At 37.2% G+C, this 24,996-nt stretch overlaps 1 protein-coding gene across 1 annotated transcript in view; it reads right to left on the reverse strand.

The window, feature by feature from the left end:
- The window catches only part of TRIM36 (tripartite motif containing 36), a 33,993-nt gene extending 10,689 nt beyond the window's left edge, over window positions 1-23,304 (reverse strand). The window contains exons 1-5 of the mRNA XM_058277222.1: window positions 23,026-23,304; window positions 20,942-21,176; window positions 11,996-12,321; window positions 5,127-5,273; window positions 1,587-1,682 (exon numbers count right to left, since the gene is read on the reverse strand). Coding sequence (XP_058133205.1) covers window positions 1,587-1,682; window positions 5,127-5,273; window positions 11,996-12,321; window positions 20,942-21,176; window positions 23,026-23,052 — 831 coding nt within the window. The 5' untranslated portion in view covers window positions 23,053-23,304. The remainder of the gene's footprint in view (window positions 1-1,586; window positions 1,683-5,126; window positions 5,274-11,995; window positions 12,322-20,941; window positions 21,177-23,025) is intronic.
- Window positions 23,305-24,996: the final 1,692 nt, after the last annotated feature.

The raw sequence follows: 24,996 nt of genomic DNA on the forward strand, positions 1-24,996 counted from the left end.
GATAGTATTTCAATTACATATGAAAAATATTAAACTAAGAAATATTACATGTAGATAAAAAGGAGATTTTCTTAAAGTTAAATACAATTATATATAAAAAGAACAGTGTCACAATCACTTAGTAAATGTCAAGAATGGAGACAGGCACTAGCGTAAAAGAAGACTTATTGATAAGCCTACAAAGTAGCTTGGTAACGGTACAAAAAGAAGTTAAATAATTTCCTTATAAATCCAAGGAATCAGTGTCTACATGTAGACTTTATGCCCGAGTTCCCTCAATTTACAACCTGTTGGATGACAATTCGAACACCAGCTTATGGGTTTTCCTTTATTGCAGAAAGTAAAGGGCAGTATAACTGAGAGAATCAAAAGATTAAAGACAAACCACATGACAAAAGACACAACCCCTAAAACAATCTACTATCTAGGTGATAATACATAGGATGTGCTGCTGAGACAGTATCCCAAACTAAAAGGGTTTATCACTTCATCAGACAAAAAGAAGAAAAGCAAAATTCCACCTAAATTACATGGAAAAAGAATTTAAGGTAATCAGTACAATCAGTGAGATCAGAAAAGATTAAAAACAAAAGTGATGCTGGCAAAATGGTACAAATAAATCCACATATTTCTCAAAAATTTCACCCCATTTTGGAAAAGACACTTGAGGAAATAACAGTCTACTTAATAACAGCTTCTACAGGTATGTGTAAAAGTGCAGATTATTTGGAATTTTTTAAAACCCAAGCTTACCTTCTTTTACTAAATTTTTAAAATGTTATCAATTTTTTAACTTTCTATTGAAATACACATACAGAAAAATGTACATAAAACTGTAAAGATAGATAAATATTTGGCAAATGCACCCATGTGAATCTGATCTGATTCAAATCAGATAGAGAACATTACCAATATCCCAGAAGCCACCCTCTTATAACCATTCCAGGCACTAACGCTGTCCTCTTCAAGAACTACTATCTTGAATTCTAACAGCATACCATAATGGAATCACAGAGTATGTACTCTTTAGCGTCTGGGACCTTTCTTTCAACATTATTGCAAGACTTATCTACGCTGTTACAGTTGTCATAAATCATTCATTCTCACAGCTATTTATATTCCACTATTAACAGGCATTTGGGTAGTTTCCAGTTTGTGGCTATTACAAATAATGCAGCTATGACCATTTAATGTTTGTCTTTTGGTAAACATATGCAGAGTGTATACTTAGGAGTATCCAGAATTTCATATAAACCTGGTCCTATTTACCTCTAGTAGATTTTTCAAATTCAGTTAATTTTTAAAAACAGAAACAACAGTAAAAGCTATCATTTCCCTTATATTACTACTTTTTGGGCCTGCCTTAGCTGCTACAGAGTTATTCTTTCCCCTGTGCTCCATTATCAATTAGCACTACCTCTATCACACAGCATTGTAATTGATTTTTTACATGTTTCCCTAGTCCCAGAAAAGCAGAGGTGATATCGAATGCAGCTTTGTACTCTGTATTCCTAGCTCAAACAATACCCTCAAGGTTTTATGAATGAATAAATGAATTTCTAGATGAACAGATTTTTAAAACTTACCTCTGTTTCTTTCATTAACAAGTTTAGTTCAGAAATTTGACTCTTCACCTGGCTTTCCTTACCAATTAGGTAATCAATATCCTTTGACAGCTTTTCCTGTTGAAACATATTAGTAACACAAATGAGCAAAAATAGAAGTTTAATAAAGACGCTGCAGATATTTTTTCTTTTTCTTTTGTTGGTTTTTTTTTTCTTTTTTTTATTTGTGTCTGAAAATTTTTAAGTACACAGCAGTCATCCTCTTCTATAACCTATGATGAACAGACAGTAAAACCAACTACAACTATTGTTATTACTAGCCCAGGGTAAATAGTTACTGGCCCTGAGTACAAAAGCCCAAGGATATACAGAAGATGAGAAACAGATTGGAAATAAGGTAGTGATGCTCAGATTAGTCAAAACTTCTGAATATACAAATAGTAAATTTTTATTGTCTCATTATTACTTCAAAACTCTTCCTAAGACTTTTAATAAGTGGAAAGGCAATAATTTAAATAGTACTGTGTTCCATCAGATTTTAGAATTCACACATATATGCAAAACGGAAATAGCAACTAAGAACCTTTTAAAACAATGCCAGCCTAGATTTATACAGATTCAAATAAATAGCAAATTCTCATACTTACTGAATAAGTATTGTTTATAAGATAGGCATTTAGAAATTAGTATAGATATTAGTATTAAATTAATATAAATATAACACCGTAAGTTTTAGTGAGATCTCCAGGATAGCCCAGAAAATATAACCTGTAATGTACCTGGAGTATATTTTAAAAAACAAAAACAAAATCCTTGACCCACCATCAGTAAAAACTTGTAACAGCAACTGTATTCAGAGACTAAATAAGAATAAGAACATCCAGAAAACACCTTACAAGTTTAGCACTGACAGAAAGACCTGAGCATTTCAAGCTCTGCCTAAAAGGAAAAAAGTGAATGGGAAAAGAGGGGCAAAGACCCAGCATTTAAATTAGTCTATTTATGTTATTTTTCTCTTTTTGACATAGACCATGTAATAAGGTAAGAAAACATGAAAAACTGGGAATGACAGGTCTCTGACAGGACCCATCTTTATTTTAGAGCAACATGCAGCAGTCAGACTAGTGAGATTCCTTGATGGCTCATGTAAGAACACAAGAAGGATCTTTTAGGTAAAGCAACAATATAACAGAGGATAAAAGGTGGGGTGGGATCAAGAAAGAAATTGTAGATGCTAAGGGTAATAACTGAATACATGAAGCAAAAACTGACAGAGCTACAAGGAGAAATTTAAAAATACAATTTAAACGCAGAGTTTTCAACACCCCTCTCTCAGTAATTGATTGGTTAAGTAGATGAATCAGTAAAAACACAGATCTGAACAAGACTATCAACTTAACTGAGAATTATAGAGCACCTGACAAACCAAGAGCATAATGCATATTCTTTTCAAGTACACTGGAACATTCACCAACATCATATTCTGGGTCATGAAACAAGTGCTGATTTAAAAAGATTCAAGTTATTCAAAATATGTTCTCTAACCATAATGGAATTAATTAGAAGTCAAGAGAAAAATATCTAGAATATCCCCAAATATTTGCGAACTAAATAATGTGCATAGTACACTAACCCATGTGGCAAAAGAAGAAATCATAAGGGAAATTCGAAAATATTTTCAACTAAATTAAACAAAAATACATCATCAAAATTTGTGGGATACCACTAAAGCATTAATCAGCTATTTAAAAGGAAAGGTCTCAAATCAATGACTTCAGCTTTCACCTTAACTAGAAAAAGCAGAGTAAATTTCACCCTAAGTAAACAACAGAAAGAAAATAAACATTAGTGCAGAAATTAAACAGAAAATGAAAAAAACAATGAAATCAAAAGCTGGTTCTCTATGAGTAGAGCAGTAACATTGATAACCTCCAGCCAGACTGGATAAGAAAAGTAAAAAGGAAGACAAATTGTCAGTAAGAAATGAGGTGCTCAAAAGAAAGGAAGTAATATGAAGATCACAGAAGAAATCAATTAAACCAAAAATAGAAAAGTCAATGAAATCAAAATCTGGTTCTTTGAGAAGACCTGGTCAAGAAAAATAAAAAGAGAAGACATTATCAATAACAGGAAAGAGAGAGGTTAACATTTCTAGAGCTATTACAAAATTACGATAAAGGAATATTATATTATAAACTAAAAAAACACCAGTAATAACAACAACAACAAAACTGTAGGCCACTATATTCAATAGCTTATATGAAATGGACAAATTCCCTGAAAGACACAAACTACCAGGACAGCTGACTTGAGAAGATGTATCTGTTAATTGTACATTTATTAAAGAAATTAAATTTGTAGTTAAAAATCATCCAATAACGAAAACTCCAAGTCCATGGGAAAAAATGATTTGATTTCCATGTAATTTTTTCTTACTCAGATAAAACTCATTGCCAGAAGATATACAACAAGCAGAACCACCTTGCTAATTTTATTTTTTTTGAAATTCATAAACAAGCATTTAAAACAATTTTGAGTTATTATCTCTGAGGTGGTAACAAAATGGAGCTTTTAGACCTAAAAGAAAATCATGAACCACCCTCAATTCTTGAGAGTATACTTGACCTCATCTAGTGATACTCCCTCCCTTCAATTACGTATGTTTCATTTATTAGTAGTCTTGTGAAAATCTTAAAATCATATAAAAATAAAATTGAGATTTACTTTTGAATTGAAATATATATTTAAAAACAATTATAATGGCTAAGTACTGGGGAAATAAGTATAATAGCAGAGCAACAAAATTACAAAAACAAACCACACACAAAAATATTCCTGAAATATAAAATGCAAAATACAAAACTAGAATGTATATGATATATGAAATTAGATATAGGCAAAAATCCATATCGAGAAAAATAGAATGTAAACTAAAATTAAATGGTTTCCTGTAAGGTGGAAAATTTACTGATGAATTAATTCCTTTTTAAAATGTCACTTAAGGGGGAAAAAATGAAACAAAAAATCTAGCATTATACTACTCTGTCTACATTGTTATACAGTATCAAATTTGAAAGTTTTAAAAGGGTCACACGTAAGGTTAACAAACAGGAAGTAATTTAGACTTAACTGGTAAAGGTCCTACATAATAAAGCTTATATTAAAAATATGGATAGGAAATTAAAATCAAGCATCTTAGAATAAATACTGTCCTTCAAAGTGTCATTCCCCAGCACATACTCAGTTATCACAGGCACTGGGCTCATTTGGGGACCATGATGAAGTGTCCCCATCCCTCTCTCTCTGCCCCCCACACCCCACAACCACACAGCAAGTGTAAGGTACCACCAATGCAGGCTTTTCCAGGTGCTGGGTATTCATTCCAGCACAACTAAGAACTGACTGGTTAGAAATACTAACAACCTAATATTAATAGGTTATTAAGTAACACTTCACACTGCTAATTCATTTCAGTAGCCATGATTTTATAAAGAAAAAGATAAAGGGGTAAAGTCAAGTCATAAAGAACAAAATTTCTTTCCAAAAATAACCAAACCCTACCTTTAAGGTTTTGTAGGCACTGCTCATGGTGGTTACACGATGATTGGAATGGTTACCACCCAGCTTACAGAGATGACAAACAGGCCTCCTACATAACTCACAGTACATGTTAATTCTCTCCGTTTCATGTTCTGGACACATTAAAATCTATTGAATAAAGAATAAAAGTGTGATTATGGGTCTTCATAGCTTATATGGCACTCAAATGTTTTCAAGTAATCTGAGAAAATGTCAAAATATAAAGATTTGTGTTTTAAAATCACTAAATAAAACCATTTAATGAAAATGTGAAAAGAAATCAAAGCTTTGGATATATCAGATGAATATTCTCTATATTACAATTACCTTCGTCAATTTAAGAATTCAAATGGTCAGTTAAATACATAGCTGTAATTTCTCTTAACATTGATAAAGGTGAAAATTTCACTCCTACTGGGCTCAAGTAGAATCTTCAACCAAGCTAAAAGGGCCTTTCTGACCACCCAGACTAGGCAATTCTTAAGGATTACAATTGTCATAACAATTTATGAGAAGTCACAATCTCACTATCTTCATAAGAAATCTATTACTAAGAGAGTCATGGAACAATTAATAGGTTCCCAGATGTGTTTGCTTTTACAAATTAATTGCACCAAAAAAAAAAAAAAAAAGAAATTGCACAGACACTGACCAAATTTAGAACTGTCCCTTTTCTTGCTTAGATTTTTACTTTTTCATTTATTCTGTAAACTAATATCATAGGTATATTTGAAATTTTAAGTAAAATAACTGGAAAAAAGGGTTCCTTTGGATTAGAGTATTAATGAACTCAAAAAGTTGTTGTCCATGATTCCAAGAGATAAGATTTTAAGCAACATAACCAGTCTAATTTATAGACATTTAAAAATAAAAGATCCAATATGAAAAAAATCCAAGCACAATGCATAGGTCCAAAAGACAGAAACAACCAGAAAAGGTTTCAAATTTTTCAAAAGGTCTGTGTTTCTACACTCTCAAAGCTATTACATATGAAGTATGGCTTTCTTCCAGTAATGGTCAAAAGAACTCAAAGCCAAAAGCAAATACTATATGATAAGGGACATCCTTTTAGAATTTTATTATATTGAATAAGACTAATAATCGCTTGGAGGAAAAAAAATTTTTTTCTCAAAATAACCTTTTCATATTTCTTTGGTTCTCTCTTATCAATCTTTCATTATAATTGGGAAAAAAGGAATGAGACTTTACAATTTATACTCAAAATTTATATTCAAAATTTCATGAAAGACCAAGAGAGGGTGACATCATCAGGACAAAAGTATAAGAAAGCCCCAGAAAAGTTCCCCTCAAGAAACAACTAATAAAAGGGCAATTCCCCAGTCAATAAAGAAACAGAGAACCTGAATAGCATGAAAAAGAAACAGAGAACCTGAATAGCATGAAAAAGAAACAGAGAACCTGAATAGCACAAAAAATGAATTAGAGCTAACAGACATACAGAACTTTGCATCCCAGAACAGCAGGATACATGTTCTTCACAAGTGCATATGGATCGCTCTGAAGGATAGACTGCATGTTAGGTGACAAAACAAGTCTAAAAAAATGTTTAAAGATTGAAATTATACAAACCATCCATCTTCTCTGACCACAATAGACTTAAGCTAGAAATCAGTAACAGATGGGACACTGGATAATGCACAAATATATGGAAGTTAAGCAAAGCACTCTCAATCAAAGGGTAAATGAAAAAATCACAAGAAAAATCAGGAAATATTTTGCGACAAATGAAAATAAGAACATAACATATCAAAACTTATAGGACACAGCAAAGGAGTACTCAGAGGGAAATGTATAGCCCTAAAGAAAGAAGAAAGATCTGAAATCAGAGACCTAGCTGCACACCTGAAGTTAGTAGAGAAAGAACAACACTAAACCCAAAGTGAGGAGAAGGGAAGAAGTAGCAAAGATTAGAGCAGAAAGAAATAAATAGAAAATTATCAAAATCAAACTTTAAAAAAAAAATCAATATATCTTTAGCTAGAGAGTCAAAGAATACACAATTAAAACCAGAAATGAAAGGGAGACATTATTATTGACCTGACAGAAATAAAAAGGATCATAAGAGGATCCTATGAACAATCAAAGGAAAAACAAATTAGAAAACCTAGATGAAATGCACAAATTCCTAGAAACACATATAGGGAAGCAGACTTGGCCCAATGGATAGGGCGTCTGTCTATCACATAGGAGGTCTGCAGTTCAAACCCCGGACCTCCTTGACCGTGTGGAGCTGGCCTATGCGCAGTGCTGATGTGTGCAAGGAGTGCCGTGCCATGCAGGGGCGTCCCCCATATAGGGGAGCCCCACGCGCAAGGAGTGCACCCCATATGGAGAGCCACCCAGCACGAAAGTAAGTGCAGCCTGCGCAAGAATGGTGCCGCACACATGGAGACCTGACACAGCAAGATGACACAACAAAAAGAAACAGATTCCTGGTGCCTCTGATAAGGACAGAAGTGGTCACAGAAGAACACACAGCGAATGGACACAGAGAGCAGACAACTGGGGTGGGCGGAAGGGGAGAGAAATAAATAAAAAATAAATCTTTAAAAAAAAACAAACAAACACATATACGACTTATACTGATTCTAGAATAAATAGATCTCAACAGACCAATTACAAGTAAGGAGATTGAATCAGTAATCAAAAAACCTCCCAACAAAGAAAAGCCCAGGATCAAATAGATGGCTTTACAGGGGAATTTTACCAAATATTCCAAGAAAACTACATTGATTTTGCTCAAATTCTTCCAAAAAACTGAAGAGGAGGGAACCCTCCCTAACTCATTCTATGAGGTCAACATAATCCTCATAACCAAAGTCAGAGGAAGGTACCACAAGAAAAGAAAATTACAGAACAATATCTGTTATGAATATACATGCAAAAATCCTCAACAAAATATTAGCAAACCGGGAAGTGGACTTGGCCCAATGGATAGGGTGTCCGCCTACCACATAGGAGGTCCGCAGTTCAAACCCCAGGCCTCCTTGACCCGTGTGGAGCTGGCCCATCCGCAGTGCTGATGCGCGCAAGGAATACTGTGCCATGCAGGGGTGTCCCCCGTGTAGGGGAGCCCCACGCGCAAGGAGTGCGCCCCGCAAAGAGAGCCACCCAGCACGAGAGAAAGTGCAGCCTGCCCAAGAATGGCACTGCACACATGGAGAACTCACACAACAAGATGGAGAGGTGACCCATGCTGTGGAGATCTGGCCCATGCTGCGGGCTGACAAAACAAGACAATGCAACGAAAAAGAAACAAAGAGGAAAGACAATAAGAGACACAACAAACAAGGGAGCTGAAGTGGCTCAAGCAATAGAGTTGCCTCTCTCCCACATCAAAGGTCCCAGTATTGGTTCCAAGTGCCCCCTAAGGAGAAGACAAACAGACACAGAAGTACACACAGCGAATGCACACAAAAAGCAGACAGCAAGCACAGGCAGTGGGGGGGGGGGGTTTAAGGAGAGAATAAGTAAATCTGAAAAAAAATGTAGGGGAAAATAAGCCACATGATCATTGACACAGAAAAGGCATTTGCTGTATTCCAGCATTCATTCTTGATAAAAACAGAAAACTAGAAAGAGAAAGAAATGTCCTCAACATGATAAAGAGCATATAAGAAAACCCCTAAGCTAACATTACACTCAATGTTGAAAGACTGAAAGATTTCCCTCTAAGATCTGGAATAAGATAAGGATACCCACTGTCACCCATTACTCAACATTATATTGGAAATTCCAGCCACAGCAATTAGTCAAGAGAAAGGAAAGGCATCAAATTTTGAAAGGAGGAAGTAAAACACTATTTGCAGACAACATGCATCTATAGATAGAAAGTTAAAAAAAAAAACTACAACAAAGCTACTAGAAAATAAACAAATGGTACTAGGAAAATTGGGTGTCCGCATGCAAAAGAATGAAACCATATAAAAATATTAAATCAAAAATAGATCAAAGTCATATAAGAACCGAGGACTATAAAACTCCTAGAAGAAAATATAAGGGGTCATCTTCAGGACCCTGCGTTATGCAATAGTTCCTTAGACTTTACACCAAATGCACAAGAAAAGAAAAAATAGATAAATGGGACTGCCTCAAAATTTTAAAACTTCTGTATACCAAAGGACTTCATCATGAAAGTAAAATGACAACCTACATAATGAAAGAAAATATTTGAAAACTACTTATCTGATAACATTTTAATATCCAGAATTTATAAAGAAATCCTGAAACTCAACAACAAAAGACAAACCACCCCTTCAACAAATGGGTAAAAGACTTAAATAAACATTTCTCAAAAAAAGATATACGAATGGCCAATAAGCACAGGAAAGGAAGCACAACATCATTAGTCATTAGAGAAATGCAAATGAAAACCACAATGAGTCACACCCGCTAGAATAGCTACTATTAGAAAAACAGAAAATTACAAGTGTTAGAGAGAATGCAGACAAAAAAGGAACATTCATTCATTGAATGGCAATGTAAAACCGTACAACCATTGTGGAAGACAGTTCCGTGGTGTGGCAGTTTGAGTCTTTTGTGGACCCCAGAAAATCCTGTTCTTAAAGCTAATCCATTTCTGTGTGTAAACCTATTGTAGATGGAACCTTTTGATTAGATTCAGTTAAGGAACCATCTTTTGATTTGATCACTTCAGTAAGGCAGATCTTAATCCTCTTACTCAAATCCTTTATAAACAGAAATAAAAAGCTGCAGACACAGAAAAGAGCCACAGAGACAGAAAGAAGCCTTCAGAAGTTGAAACAAACAGACCCAGAAGAGAGAAAAGCCAGTCGGAGCAGCAGATGCTGAAGGCAAAGGGGCCAGAGGATAGGGGAGAGGCAGTGTCATGTGCCTGACTGCCCTCACCTGCAGCTCACAGAGAAAAGGTCTCCTGATGATGCCTTGATTTGGACACATTCATGGCCTCAAATCTGTAAGCTTTTAACCTAATAGATTCCCACACTGAAAGCCAACCCATTTCTGGTATATTGCTTTGGCAGTACTTAGCAAACTAAATAAATCAGGTGGTTCCACAGAAAGTATAGAATTATCATATGACCCCGCAATCCCCCTTCTGGGTATATATGCAAAAAAAATTGAAAGCAGGGCTCGAACAGATATTTGCACACCCATGTTTATAGCAGCATTACCTGCAATAGCCAAAAGATGGAAGCAACTCAGTGTCCATCAACCAATGAATGGATAGACAAAATGTGCTATGTGCAAAAATGGAATGCTATTTAGCCATAAAAAGGAACAAAGTCCTAATACATGCAACAACATGGATGAGCCTGAAGATACCATGGTTAGTGAAATAAGCCAGACACAAAAGGGACAAATATTATAATATCTCACTGATATGAAATAATCAGAACAAGCAAGTTCATAGAGTCAGAAAACTAGAATACAGGTTATAAGGGGCTGGGGAACGGATAGGGAATGAGGAGTAAAAGCTTAATTGGTAAAGAATTTCTTTTGGGGTTGATAGAAAAGTTTTGGTAATATATGATAGTGATGGTAGCACAATGTTGTAAATGTAATTAACACCACTGAATTATATATCTGAATGAAGTTAAAGGGAGGAAATTTTAGGGTATATAAATGTTACTAAAAATGTTTTAAAATCTCATGAAATTTTTAACTCAAAAACCCAAATTCAACATAACTCATTTAATAATCATGGTTATTTCACAATGGAATAGCACTAATCCATTTAACTGATCTTTTAAAAGAAACATTAAAACACCAGGTAGAAGTCAATTTTTTAAAAATGAGCATTTAAAATTAGATAAGGAACATAATAGAGCACTAAAAAAAAACCTGATAAAATCTATTTCTACCCTGACATAGTTGAAGGGAAAAAACCCATTCAAAGCATGTAAGCAGAGACTGATTTTGTTTTAATCTGCTGTCCTATACTATTTAAAATGATTAAGCAAAGCTCTTAGATTCAAGATAGCTTTTGGAATTTTTCTTGTTTTCTATTAAAAATTAAAGGTTTTATACTCATACACAAGTTACTAAAAGTTATAAGGAATAAGAACTTTTAAAATATTGAGTACAAGTCTGTATATCTATATAAATCAGAAAGAAGTACAAGTGAGAACATTAAAAATCATTCTGGAGGAACAGATGAGCTCCTGCTTCCCACATGGGAGGGCCCAGGTTTAGTTCCCAGTGCCACCTAAAAAATAACAAGGAAAACGAAAAAACCAACTCAAGAGAGCCTACAAACGAGGTCCCAGGTTCAATCCCTGGCCCCTGGTACCTGAAAAAAAAAGAAAAAATTCTGCTTTTCAGTGTCACAGGGAAAGCAACAATACAGAGTTCTTTGGGGGCATTATTTAAGAAATTATCCAGAGCATTTAAGAAATGCAAATTCCATTTTACGTGTTCAAGTAGTTCAGAATATTAGATTGGAATTGCTCTTATTTATTCATAGTAAAACTTTTAGTAGCTAAGAATGTCAGAAAAATATTGTTCCCCAATCAAATCTTTTGGGTAATTATGGGTTTATTATATTAAAGAACAAAAGCCTTTTAACTTTAGCCATGTCCATCTTCTAGAGAACACGTGAAATAACAATCTTCCCCTCTATTACTCAGTTATTATTATGAACATTCATTTCCAGTATTTCACTGTACTTCAATATAGTGATAATACCATATTGCCTTCTAAGCTGTGGAGACATTTAAGTCAATACTAAATAACGCCAACTACTAGGCCTTAACTTCCTGTACATGAAAATTATTTCCTTTCTTACTGTCAAGTTATATATACTCGTAATTCCTTTTTTAACATTCTAACTTAATAAAAACTTCACTTACCTTGGGTCTAAAATTAGTGGTTGGGCCGACATACTCATGCTGAGCTTTTACAGTACCCCAAGGATGATAAATTTTGAAACATTCATTGCAGTAGCTTGCACTACAGTCCATGCAACTTTTTGTGGATTCTTGAGGTGGTGGTTTACAAAGGTCACACATAATGGCTGTGGCAGCCCTAGCTGCCTGCCGGTATCTTTCCACAATAGTTTCCAAGGTGAAATTTCTAAACAGACCGTTGATTCCTCGTTCTCCAAGATCCACATCATGCTCACAGCCAGGGCAAGGAAAAGTAGTTGTCCTTGGGGTCATGGAATTGCGCTTCCAGCCTGTGTAATCAGTAAGTCCTTTTTAGTTACATCAGTAGGAAAAAGAATAGAATGAAGAAAACTGGAGTTGTGTTCTAGAAATATATATGTACACACAAATATATTCCAAAAACATACCGAAAGTGGTTCTATCTGAATCAATTTGTAGTAAATCAAGGAGGAAAGGAAAATATTCTATGGTAAATCCCATATAAAAACCATATTAAATCAAACACAGATATGTGGATAAAACTTGGACAATACTACACAGGGCCAGGATCTTTCGAAATTATATAATTAACGTTTAATTCCAAAAGATTCTTGGCTGCCATTTAAATGAACACAGCCTTAGATGAATGATGGAAAATGAGCTGATACATAAAAGACTAGAGTCCTTAACCTGGGTGACAAGGATAGGCTCCAGGGAGATCCATGAATTATTTGAAATTGTATGGAAAAGTCTGCATCTATATACATACACATATTTTTCTGGCTAAAAAATCCATAGCTTTTTATCAGATTCTCAAAATGATAAGTGACCACAAAATTGTTAAGAACCACTACAATTAAAGGGTTTCCCACTGTAGTATTGTTTAATCAGAGGAAATAGAGTAGGCAAAAGCATTAGCTAAATGAGTGCGATCTTTAAAAGAGTTCATAGACCTAGATTCATAGACCTAGATTTTACTGACTTTAAGAGGGACCAACCATTTAGTATCTTCTTATGACCTGAAAAAAAGAACCATTAAGATTACTTAATTGAGAAAGTCACAAGTTATCCAAAAAAGTATAAATAATTTTAGAATATACACAATGCAACAAATGACCTTAAACATCACACTTCTATTCAGTATTATCATCCTGATTTTAACAAATCAAGAAACTCAGGCATGCGTACTATATTCCTTCCTCTCAGTCACAAATCTATTCTTACAGGTAAAGTCCCACAGTCTTGGTGGCCCACAAAATAACTTTCCCTAAATACAACCACAAACTTTTGATATTCATTCACATTACCATGTACCTAGTTTCAGAGATGAATGATTAAACGTCTTTAAAGTAACTACATTAATATTGCTTTTCCACATTTCTATCACCATTCAAAAGAATGTCTTAAAAAGATTTACCACTACAGGTAAAATTTAGCAATCAGCTCATGCTACTCCTCATTAAAATGACTTTACAGAATGCTAAGTAGCATTGTGTCCCAAAAGCAACTGATGCAAAAGATATACAGAATACTTTTAATATCTTCATTTAAAAAACAAAGATATTTTAACCTTTACATTTTTAAATACTGATGCATACCAAAAAAGCAGCCCTAAAAAAATCAGAAAACCCTACCTAAAATATATTACTGTAATAATTCTAAAAACATGCAATGCAGTCCAAGATGTCTCACACACAGCAGGCATATAATGAAATAAGCAACAAAGCTAGTTTCAAAACACATGCCAATGAAAATTTCATTTAGTGAAAAAACAAGCCAAACAATTCTGGAAGTGATTGGGTGCAGTGGTCAAGTTTAAACAAACGGAAATTCACATTTAATTGCATACTTCTACATATGAACTAGGGGAAGGAAACTAAAATGAACAGATAACTAATCTCAATAGTCAATATTTTAAAAATGGGTTAACACTGGTTTTAAGAATTGGAAGGTATGACCAATTAAGTAACGGGATAAAACAAAATAAAAATCATGACAATGAAATCATGCTTTAATAGATACACTGGTGACACCCAGATTTTGGTCTTCATGTTTAGAAATTTCAGAAAAGATATTTCATCCCTTTTCTGTAAACCTCATTTAACTTATTTTTATAATTTAAAAAATCAGGAGTAAAGTATCACACTGAACTTAACCTAGACAAAAAATTGAATAAACATACGTGAGCAATTTTTCTAACTTATTCAAATTTTTCACAGAACTCATTCATATCTTGGTTTCTTTTTAAATAGAGCTCAGAATTTTCAAATGAATGCTAAAGAACATATATATTATTTCATGTCTTATAAATAAAAACAACCAAACGTGTTCAGGGTAATAAAGTAAATAGATGTACGGATATTCTGGAAAGTAAACCTAATGAAAAACATCAGGACAGCTGAACTACAAACTTTAGGGGAACGGATGTAGCTCAATATTTGAGTGCCTAATCCCCACATGAGGTCCTGAGTTCAATCTCCAGTACCTCCTTTTAAAAAGAAGAATAAAAAAGAATAAACTGTAATAGAGCCAACTTTTTATCCTATCTGTGCTATTTGATATGGTAGCCATTAGCCAAATGTGGCCATTTAAATTGAATTAAAATTAAATAAAATTTTAAAATTCAGTTCCTCTGCCCTAGCATATTCCAAACTCTCGAACCTAATGTGGCTCGTGGCTACTATATTGGACAGCACAGAGATGAACACTTTCACGGTCGCAGAAAGTTCTACTGGATAGTATTGCTCTAAAATATGATATAATGAAAAATAAAAGCAATGATGGCTTGGAAAGAAAGTAATGTAGGCCAAGCAATGAAAATTTTTTTGTGTCAAACCAAATTTGTGTGGCCAATAAGATTTGCAAATTAAATACTGTCACCTTGCAGACCAATTCTTGAGCCCATATATCTTTACTTCAAAGACAAATTAAACAAGGAAACAAATTATGACACATTTAAAAAAATGAAAACTCCAAAAAAAAATTTCAAATCAGCTAATAGCAAAATCCCACAAATAAGTTGGTTTTCAATCATATATTTTACTATTTAACTATCAAGGAGAAAATAAAGTATTTCAAAACAAAGGGAAGGAAGTCAATTCATAACAGGTTCCAAACCTTCTGCCAGTTGCATCTTCTCCCATATTCTGGTTGCAAACAACTTTCCCATTGTTAACACCAAGCAGGTTATTGAACTAACTCTCCCCATACTGGACATTCACATTGAGCTTCTTGGTGATTAGCAATAGGCTGAGATCTAGTGGTTATCACCTTAATGTTTCTTTTAGCACATTCTGACTATGAGTTACATTTATCTTTTGAGTATCATTAGCATTTTTCACCCTGCAAAAATTATTTTTCTAAGCTACCATCTAAATCAGGATTCTTAACCAGCGGTCCATTCAGGGGATCCCTGAGCTTAAACTGAAAATCCAAAAAAGCATTATTCTTGGGGGAACGTGTTGGTGCCGGTGTGATATATTTATTAAATAATACACAGTACAGTGGGCTTATTATGATTTTTATTTTGATGTAGCATATTCTGAGAGCAGTGGATAACTGCCTGCAAAAATGGCTGGTAAGGATGGAGGAGATGGTTTTATGACACAATGGGAAAACTAGAATTTCTAAATGTTTGCTGAAAATGACTGAACAGATGTTGAATTGTGCTAGGTTATCAGGTATTGGAATTATGGGAAAGTTATAAAACATAATTTTGAATAATCCTAAAATTTAATTTAAAGACATGCATATGTTGAGTGTCATACAATTATCTGCCACTAGAAGGGGTCCTTGGTTCTCACCTGACTGGGAAAGGGGTCGGTGGAACAAAAAAGTTTAAGGACCCCTGATCTAAATCCAAAACAGGTAATCAACTTTTAATAAGGAAAGTGCTTCTACCGCTCCTTCTAATTACTAAATTTCAACACTTAAAATTCATGTGGCTCCTAGAAGTGACTATAAGGATTTTAAAATCAAGGGATGTAGAGGAAGAAAGAAAAGGGATAATATATTTCAAGTGCATATTATTCTCCAATAAAATGTAGGGTATCACCAGCATACCACAAAAAAAAAAAAAGCCAATTTCAGTTTAAAGGTCAACTGGATTAAAACGTTTTAACAAGGTAAGGTTAGCCCATCTTTCACACAAAATCAAATACTTCAGAATACCTTATAAAGCAGTATACATTATTTACCCGCAATTGGTAAGATCTCAATGTTAAAACTCTGATCGCAAATACTTTGATATATGGACCAAGCGAAGACACCATATCATAAAAAGGCAAAGATTGTTAATAACTACAAAAATAATCAACACCTTTAATCAAAATTTTAAATATACAACAAATTACTGGCTCATTTAACTTCCCCAAGGTAGCAATATGCCTGTTAACATAAGCTTGTTCCTCTAAGTAAATGTGAAGGAACTTTAAGGTACTCTATATTTTAAAAAGGGGGCAGGGGGGCTAGGAATATGTCATTTTTTTCAAAAATATCTTGTCATGTATATTGACAAAATGTAAGCACTAATAGTCAGTGTTCCCCTGAAAAATACAGAACTCTTTCAGAAATTTAGTCCCGTTGACCTTTAAGTCAATCAATCCAATTTATTCACTTTCTACATAATTTTGAAGACTTGACCACTGAGTTTAAAAACCTTATCTAATTCAATATTACTTAATTTAAATCTAACTCTATACTGCCTGCAGCCACACAAGCAATAAAACATTTTCTACCTCTCCACCCCAAAGATCTCCGTTGTGATGCTGTGAACAATGAACAGAAAGCTGGATTTAGAATTTAATTTCAAAGAGAAGATTCACAATTTGTTAACAAAAGATAAAGCAGTAACTGTGTCTTGCACATAATGCAATTATTGAATTAACAGTAAAAAATTTGTTTTTCCTGGTACACATGGTATTTATAAAACCACCAATTTAAGCAGTCATCAAGTTATCTTATTAGAGCTCAGAATTAGTTGGTGGAGGAGCACTTAAGAGACTTACATTTTTGCCTTTTGCCTTACAGATTTTATTTTTAAACAATCACATTTCTGGTAACTGTTGGAAATACAAAGTAAAATCAGCACCTTTTAACTTTTTGCTGATCTAAATCAACACTGTAAATAAACATGACTACAGCTGAAACAAAACGAGGGAAAGCTCGAATAGACATGACCAAAAATCAGTAATAAAGCTCTTTTATTTTGATATAATTCAATGTGTGATTGTGTTACACACACAAACCTTATTCCTTTCAAGGGTCCCTTTTATTTTAAAAGTGTGTCAAATGTCTAACGCAATGCTATCCAATAGTACAAGCCACATATGTAATTTAACATTTTCCATAGCCACATTAAAAAAATAAAAAAGAAACAAGTGAAAATAATTTTAGTAAGATGTAATTTAACCCAACATATCCCAAATATTATCATTCCAAAATGTAACCACTATAAAAATTATAAAAGATATATTTTCCATTCTTTTTTCATTCTAAGTCTTCAAAATCCAGTGTATATTTTACATTTGCAGTACATCTTAATTCAGACTAGCTACATTTCAAGCATTCAGGAGCCATATATGACTAGTGGCTACCATACTCTAGGTTGAATGCCTAAACTAATTTTTAGAGTTGTAATCCTCCCATGCAACTTCTCAGAATAGGGTTTGTGGTTTCCTTCTTGACTGTGAATAACCAACAGAAAAAAAAAAGAGAGAAACCTGTCAGAAAAAAAGAGGAACATTACTTACCAAAGAATCAATCTTTGAATCTACCCAAAGAACAATTATAGGCAAGTGTCCAATTAATAGAGGGTAGGAAATGGTATACTGACAAGTAACATAATGGCTTCTACTAGCTTCAAACTGGTAATAGCGTGAAGAAGGGACAAATTTATCAAATAAATTTGCATTTATTTGATAAAAACCTCCAGTAAAGATGACCATACTTGGAGCATTCTCACCCTCTGAGTGGTTCCATCTGTATTTGGTAACTTGCTCTGTATGTGTTCTTCTTGATTAGGGATCATGTGTTCTAATTATTGCATCTCTTATGAAAATTTGTACAATGCTGGGCTATACGGTTCTTTAAAAGTAGGAGGGATGAGTCTATCTTGTTCATTATTCCTCGGCATTTAGCTGTGTCTGGTAACCAGCAAGCACTCAAATATTTGTTGAATAAATGAATGCAACTGGCATTCAATAAGTCATAGAACTTCAGTACTGGAAAAGATCTAGCAAGTGACAGGTCAACTTGTTTGACCAGCCACCCCAATCAGTTTTTCCCCTCTATAACATCTGCAAAAAGGTGGCCACTCCTCCATTATTTAAAATCGAAGACTGCAAACACCAACGGCCCAAAAGCTGGATGGATCACACCCAACGATGTGTTTTGGCTCTCCAGCACTATGTTGACCTGGGATGGTGTTTTAAAATAATTTGAATTACATGCCAACATTTAAAAAGCAGATTTTATACACAAATCATTTCCATGGAAAATCAGTAAATCCAACAACAAAGGCCCACCAATCCCACAAAACAATTCATTGGTGCCAAGTGGCTACTGCCCCCTTTAAACAAGACATTCATTCTAGTCTCCTTGGTCCCCAGCCACAACCCACTGTCTTCAATGGGAGGCCAAGTGTCAGTTGGCTGCTGACACTTGAACTGCTGGTTTTCTTTCAGAATTAGTGGGAAAATGAAATATTTACTGAAAGAAGTAAAATGAAAGAGGGCCCTGTAATTACTATGCCTGGTGCCTCTTTCATTAAAGTACATGATCTGTTTGGCTCCTACAGTATCTAAATTTGACCCTTAATTTAAACACTTCTGGTAGCAAGGATCTGATATAATAAGGCAGCCCATTTCATTTTGAACTACCTTAGCTAGTTTTATCCTCTTGTGCTAAGTTGAAATCTGCCTTCTTATTCCACCTATGCACTGTCTTGTACCTTTACTGTGAAGATACCTAGTATACTTCTCTTCCACTAGACTGCCATCACATTTCCCAGGCATCCCTTCTCTAACTTCAATATTCTTATTTGCTTTAACTGTTATGCACATTAAAGTTCTCAAGCTCATCACTATTCTAACCTCCACACACCCCAATAAACAATACTACTTAATAGGGTCCTCCTTAAAATAAGATGTTCAGGAGGAATACACTTTAGTAATCTATTTCTGATCTAGACTGCGTAAAGTATGGTGGACTTGACCTCTTGTTCTGAAAAAAAAATGCCAGTTACTGATTATAAGTCATTATTGCAGGCTCTCATTCAACATTTATTCAACAAATATTCAAGCATCTATAGAGTACTATGCTAGTTTTAAAAACAAGCATGAACTCTATTTCATTTAGAATTTCATACAAATCACATATTAAAACTAACCAAACTAAGATTCAAAGTCTAATTAGAAATACTAATAAACAACTAAAATTCCATTTAATTGTCTATACTAAGTATTAGTACATAAAAGGTGAATTTCCCTTGGTCAATCAAACAAGGATTCCCAATTAGCCAATAAAGATCTATCTGATAGGATGTTTTCAAGCTATTACTGTGTCTTCCCCTCCTCAGTGTGCCAGATCCCTAGCAGGGAGGGAAACATGAAAGTGATGACTTCACAATGAGCATAACCCTCTCTGTCCTCATAATCCCAGTACTTCCAGAGTACCCATCTTTAATTTAGACTGTTTCCTGTATTCGAAAAATGGCAGAGACTTTAAATTGGAACAGTTGGATGCAGACTGTTTAAGGAAATATGAATTAGCAAAAATAATGCTCCTTCTTCTGTATTTACATATATCTATTCCAAGCAATTAGTGATTACCATTTAAGGAAATGTACTTTTAAAAGACCATAATATCACACTCAATAAATCTACTCTATCCCACTCTCTAAGGGAACATAGGCATAAGTACTGCCCAAGGAAACTCCATATCACAGGGTGGTCCAAAAAAGGCAACATCCTTTAAAATGCAACTTAAGAGGGAAGAGGTAATTTTCTAAAACTTTGTTTACAAGATTAAAAAAAGTTACTTCTATTAAGAGGGAGAAGCAGAGTAGACCATGGGATTATAGTTAAAAGCTCAAATTGGACAGAGCTGCAGTTCTGAAGTCTGGTACTTCACACCACCCAAGTACTCTCCTTACCAAGGATGTGCCTAACATGATGTACTGTGGTATTTCCACCCAAACCTCTGCCTCCTTTTGCATCCTCACCTCTGCATATCAATCTCTAATTTCTGTACTAAGGTTTGACCCTTAATTTCTGTGTTCCCAGTGATTTCAAAGGAATTTTTACCTACATTATTCCTGCAATGGCTGTCCAGAAGGAAAAAAAAAATCCCAACAGGAAGCAATTTAAACACTGGTTATAGAATAAAGGTATAGTACATGTACTATACATCTAATTAGATCTACATTCTATATATCACAACAGAATTCTATTAATATTTAATTTTACTGATGTTCAAAATCATTATTTTAAAAAATTAAAAACTGCTGAAAAAGTGAAAGATATCCAAGTAGGTCCTCTAGAACTAGCCATTATGTAATCTCACCCCTTAATTCTGCAGTATTTATTTGCATATTACCATTAATGTATATTTCCTAGTTAAGTATTTTAGTAGTCCATTATTTTATTCCTCATATCAAGGACACCACGGGGTCAGAACCCTGCAAAATACACAGTTAGTTGGTTTAGCACAAAGATGGTGTTCAATATTCAATAGCCACTTTAAATATATACCAAGAGTTCATTTTGGCATTTTAAAGGTGGGAAAAGGCTTAAAGCTAGAGTTTATAATTTATATACCTGGAAAGATTAATCCTAAAAATGACTAAAACAATTTCCCTTCCACTGTTAACACTAAATGTTTATGCAGACTCCCACCCCACCCCTCACCTTGCCCCAAAGATGTACCACATACCTGATCTGTTGATTCTGTCAATTTTATCCATGCTAGGGGAGGGGAGCCGAAGGCGAGGACTGCTCTGATTGGAGTTATCTGATCCCACATCATTGAATGAATCATCAAGGGTCAATAAGAGTTCTTTTACACATTTATGACAGATACTATGTTGACAAGGGAGAATCAGTGGGTGGGTAAACAGCTCCTTGCATGCTGGGCAAATAAGCTCTCTTTCAATATTCTTAATGGTAACCTTAAATTGAGAAAAAGACATCAAAGTCAAAGGTTCTTAGCAGGTAAATAAATTAACATGCATATACTTCTTGCATAAGTATGTGTTTACCTTTCAAAAGAAAACAGATTTTTTCATCTTAAATTCCTTTTCTATTATATGAAATTCTATACCAGCAACAACCTCAATATCTAAGGCCTAGAACTAAAGGGACTATAGATGGTAAAAGGAAAGAAAGTATAAAATTAAACTATTATGGACCATAACATTCCATGAACAACTATAAAGTCACTCAAATAATCATTAGTTCACTGAGTTAGGGCTTCATTAAAATACTAGGAGCAGAATACTTCAACAGAACTTTAGAATACAGAGCTAAGTGTAAGAATGTATTCCTATACAGCACATTATCTCTGTGCCAGGCAAATAACCCAGTTGAAACTGGGTTCGCTGGTATGACCCCTCCTTGAAATCTATTTACAAGTTGAATTATCAACAATTTTCTACACAAAATGTGATCAGTTTTCATATGCTGCAACTGTAATACAGATAAAACGCGTGAGGCTCTCACACTGCATAGTAAAGCAGCTATCTTAAGTGCACTTTCAAAAGGGCGAAGAGGATTAAAAGGTGCCATTAAAGCTCTCACTACAGGCTTTCATGATTTCCAGTGAGGAAATTTTAGACTCATCACAACTAAAAAGGGTCGATGGCCTCATACCGGTTTTCCTAATCTCTCACTGTGTATTTTTTTTTCATGTATGCCAAATTTCAGACAATAAAAGACTATATTCTTCATGTCTAAAATACTGACAGTCCATCTTTAAAGTACTTACAGCCTAGTACGATCATTTCAACTACTGGAAACGCACAGAAAATTTTTAATTGAATTAATTTGCTTATGTTAATGAAATGAAATATTTCCTATCCTATTTACCTTAAAGTGACACAAAATCTCTTAATAATCCAACAATTTTATATAGTATTACAGCCTACTGACTGTCATGGCCAACGGGTCTTTGAATACACGGTTGCTGGCTGCATCACTAACATATTTATTAAGAGCCCACATTTCGTTACGATTTTAATAAATTTGGAAGATTTATTAAATCTTGAATTAAATCACAATTCACATCAAAGAACATTTCTATCTGGTCATTACTACCTCATTTTACAACGGATATGACACCTAATTCACAGGAAATCATTGTTCTGAATATCCAAAATAGGTTCACACCTATGTGTTAAAGTGGCCAGTTAAGGTCCACCTTTCAGCGAAAGAAGAGCTAAAATTATTTCCACTTTTCTTACGGATAAGATAATGTCAGGACTTTGGCTTTTTAATCACAATAGCTATAAAACAATTCGTGCCCAAACGACGACTTTAGTGTTCATTTTATATTCACTGACAGGGGAACAACCTAAGAGAAATGTGACGTGGTGGCTCCCTCAAAACGGTTCAAAATAAACGGGATTCGTTGGGAAACAAGTTCCTCAGAATTTCCTGCGAGCAGAAACACTGGTAGCCCGACAGCCCGCAGCGCTGACCGGCCCCGCGAGCAGGCACAGCCGAGGAGCCCGCGCGCTCGCGGCGCGCCCAGGCGCAGAGGGCGGCGGGGCTCCGGCCCCCTGCGCAGGTGGACCCCGCAGCCGGACCCCATCAAAGGGCTCCGCCCGGGCTTCCCGAAGCGCGCAGGGGCCGATGCCCCGACCCCCGCCGCGCCCTCTTCCGGGCCCAGGGGACCCCGAGTCCTCCCGCCTCCCGGGGGCAGAAAGGGGTCGAAGCTCGGCGCGCGGGCGGCGGAAGGCGAAGAGGAAGCGGGGCCACCGCACGCCCGCCGCGCTCCTCGCAGGGCAGGCTCCGACTCACCAGCGCGTCCGAGCCGTCCCCCTCCATGGGAGCCTTCTGCCAGGTGTCATCAACCGCGAGGGCCCCCGGCGCGCGGGGTGCGGTGGGCGGGTCCCCGCGGCGGCCGTGGAGCCCCGGCTCCGAGCCGGGGGCGGGCTGGTCAGCCGGGCCGGGCGGCGGACCCACGCGGCGAGGAGGAGGCCGGGGCCGGCGGAAGCACAGGTGCGGGAGGCGCGAGCTCAGCTCCCTGCGACGGCCCCGGGCAACCCGCCCCGCGTCCGGCTGCGGCGGCGGCTCCTGCTGACTGCGGCTGGGCGGGCGGCCGCGCGGGGCCCAGGGCGCGGGCGGGCGGGGCGGGGCGGGGCTGTCGCCCGGGCAACGGCGCCCAACGCACAAAGGGGGCGGGGCTGCTGCGGCCGGGCGCCGGGCGGGGCGGGGCGGGGTGCGGCGCGCCTGCCTGAGCCCCCGCCGCCTCCGCCCGGGACTCGCGCCCTGCGCGGCCAGGATCGCCTGGGAGGCGGAACAGAGCGCAGCGCCGGGCGGTGGAGGCCGCGCGCCGCGCTCGGGGCGGCGCCGGGTGCAGCGGTCCAGCTGTGCGGCGGCGGACTGCAGCCCGGTCGCCTGGACTCGCGCCGCGCCTCTGCCCTTTATTTCGCTCTCTGTGCTGTCAGAAGGCGCGGTTCGAAAGCTCACAGACCCCATTTCCAGGCTCTGGACCGCGCGGTGGGGCGGTCGCAGCGCGTCCCGCGGGCCGCGCGCTCTGGAGGCGATCAGGATTTCTACCCCCGCGCCCCCCAGGCCCGGCCTCGGGGTTTCCCCTAGGGGGTCTCTGTCCGCGCCCGTTCTTCTCCCTTCCCTCTTGGCCCGATTTGTTGGCTGAACTTCATAGTCCGTGACTGATCACCAAGCACTCGGATTCTTTCCGCTTCTGCTTTTACAGACCAGGTTGCGGCGCTATCACGCATGAGACGTTCTGGCCAAGTGGCTCGGAAACAGCCCGCAGGGCAGGGGTCCCTCTCCCGGGGGCTGGCCAGGGGTGGAATTCAAGGTGGGGGTTCCGGGGGAGCCGCCCTCTCCCCTGTGGGAAGCGCCCTCCTCGATCCCCGACGCTGCGATGCGATTCCGCCCACCCCTGGGGACCGAGCGCACGGGCAAATTGGGAACAGTAGGTCCCTGGCTGCTCCCGCACCCACGCACTAAGCGGTGGGCGCCCGCCGAGTGCTAGGGCATTGGCTCGCCAGTTCAGAGATTAGTCCTGCGTAAATTTCACTTCCCGCGGCTCAAGTGTGTTTCTTCTACCTTTGTTTTTCAAGGCAAACTCTGAACAATTTAAACTGGGCTCGCTCAAAGTAGCATTAAATCATGCCATTGCCTTCCCAGCTGGCCAAATAACTTCATCTTGACGTATAGACAGAACAGGCTCCTTGAACAGCTGGGTGGAGGAACCACAGACATGTACCGTCGCAAGCCGTTTAGGTTTTGAAATGCTTCCCACTTTTGTTTCCTTTTTGGGAGAAGTCTCTGCGGCAAGTTCCTCAGTCTCCCCACATCCCTGACAGCAGCGGTAGCCTCTTCTCCAACACGGCAGATAAATCATGGTAGCCGTGTAGAATTAGCAAGGGATCATAGCAACTGTCTTTACTCAAACCCCTCCATTTACAGATGAAGTGCAGAGATATAAATGCCTTGCCGGGTAATAACTGGACTATTCTGATCCCTAGTTGATGCCCCTTCCGTGGCTCCACACGCGGAAGCCAAGACCTTCCCTCTCACAGGTTATGAAAGGTCCTAATCTGGAGGGAAGTGAGGGATATAGCAAATGCATACGCAGTTTAGTCACCCAAATCACCTCCAACACCATGTTTAAAAATTGATTTTAAAAGGCTCAACCATTAAAAAGCACTAGAAGTCCGTGTCTGTTAACACAAACCTCAAATCAGAACATTGGATAGAACATTGGACCAAAACTAACAGAGTAAAAGAAATTAAAGG

Source organism: Dasypus novemcinctus, chromosome 2 (assembly GCF_030445035.2).
Source record: "Dasypus novemcinctus isolate mDasNov1 chromosome 2, mDasNov1.1.hap2, whole genome shotgun sequence".
In the NCBI taxonomy this organism is placed as follows: Eukaryota; Metazoa; Chordata; class Mammalia; order Cingulata; family Dasypodidae; genus Dasypus; species Dasypus novemcinctus.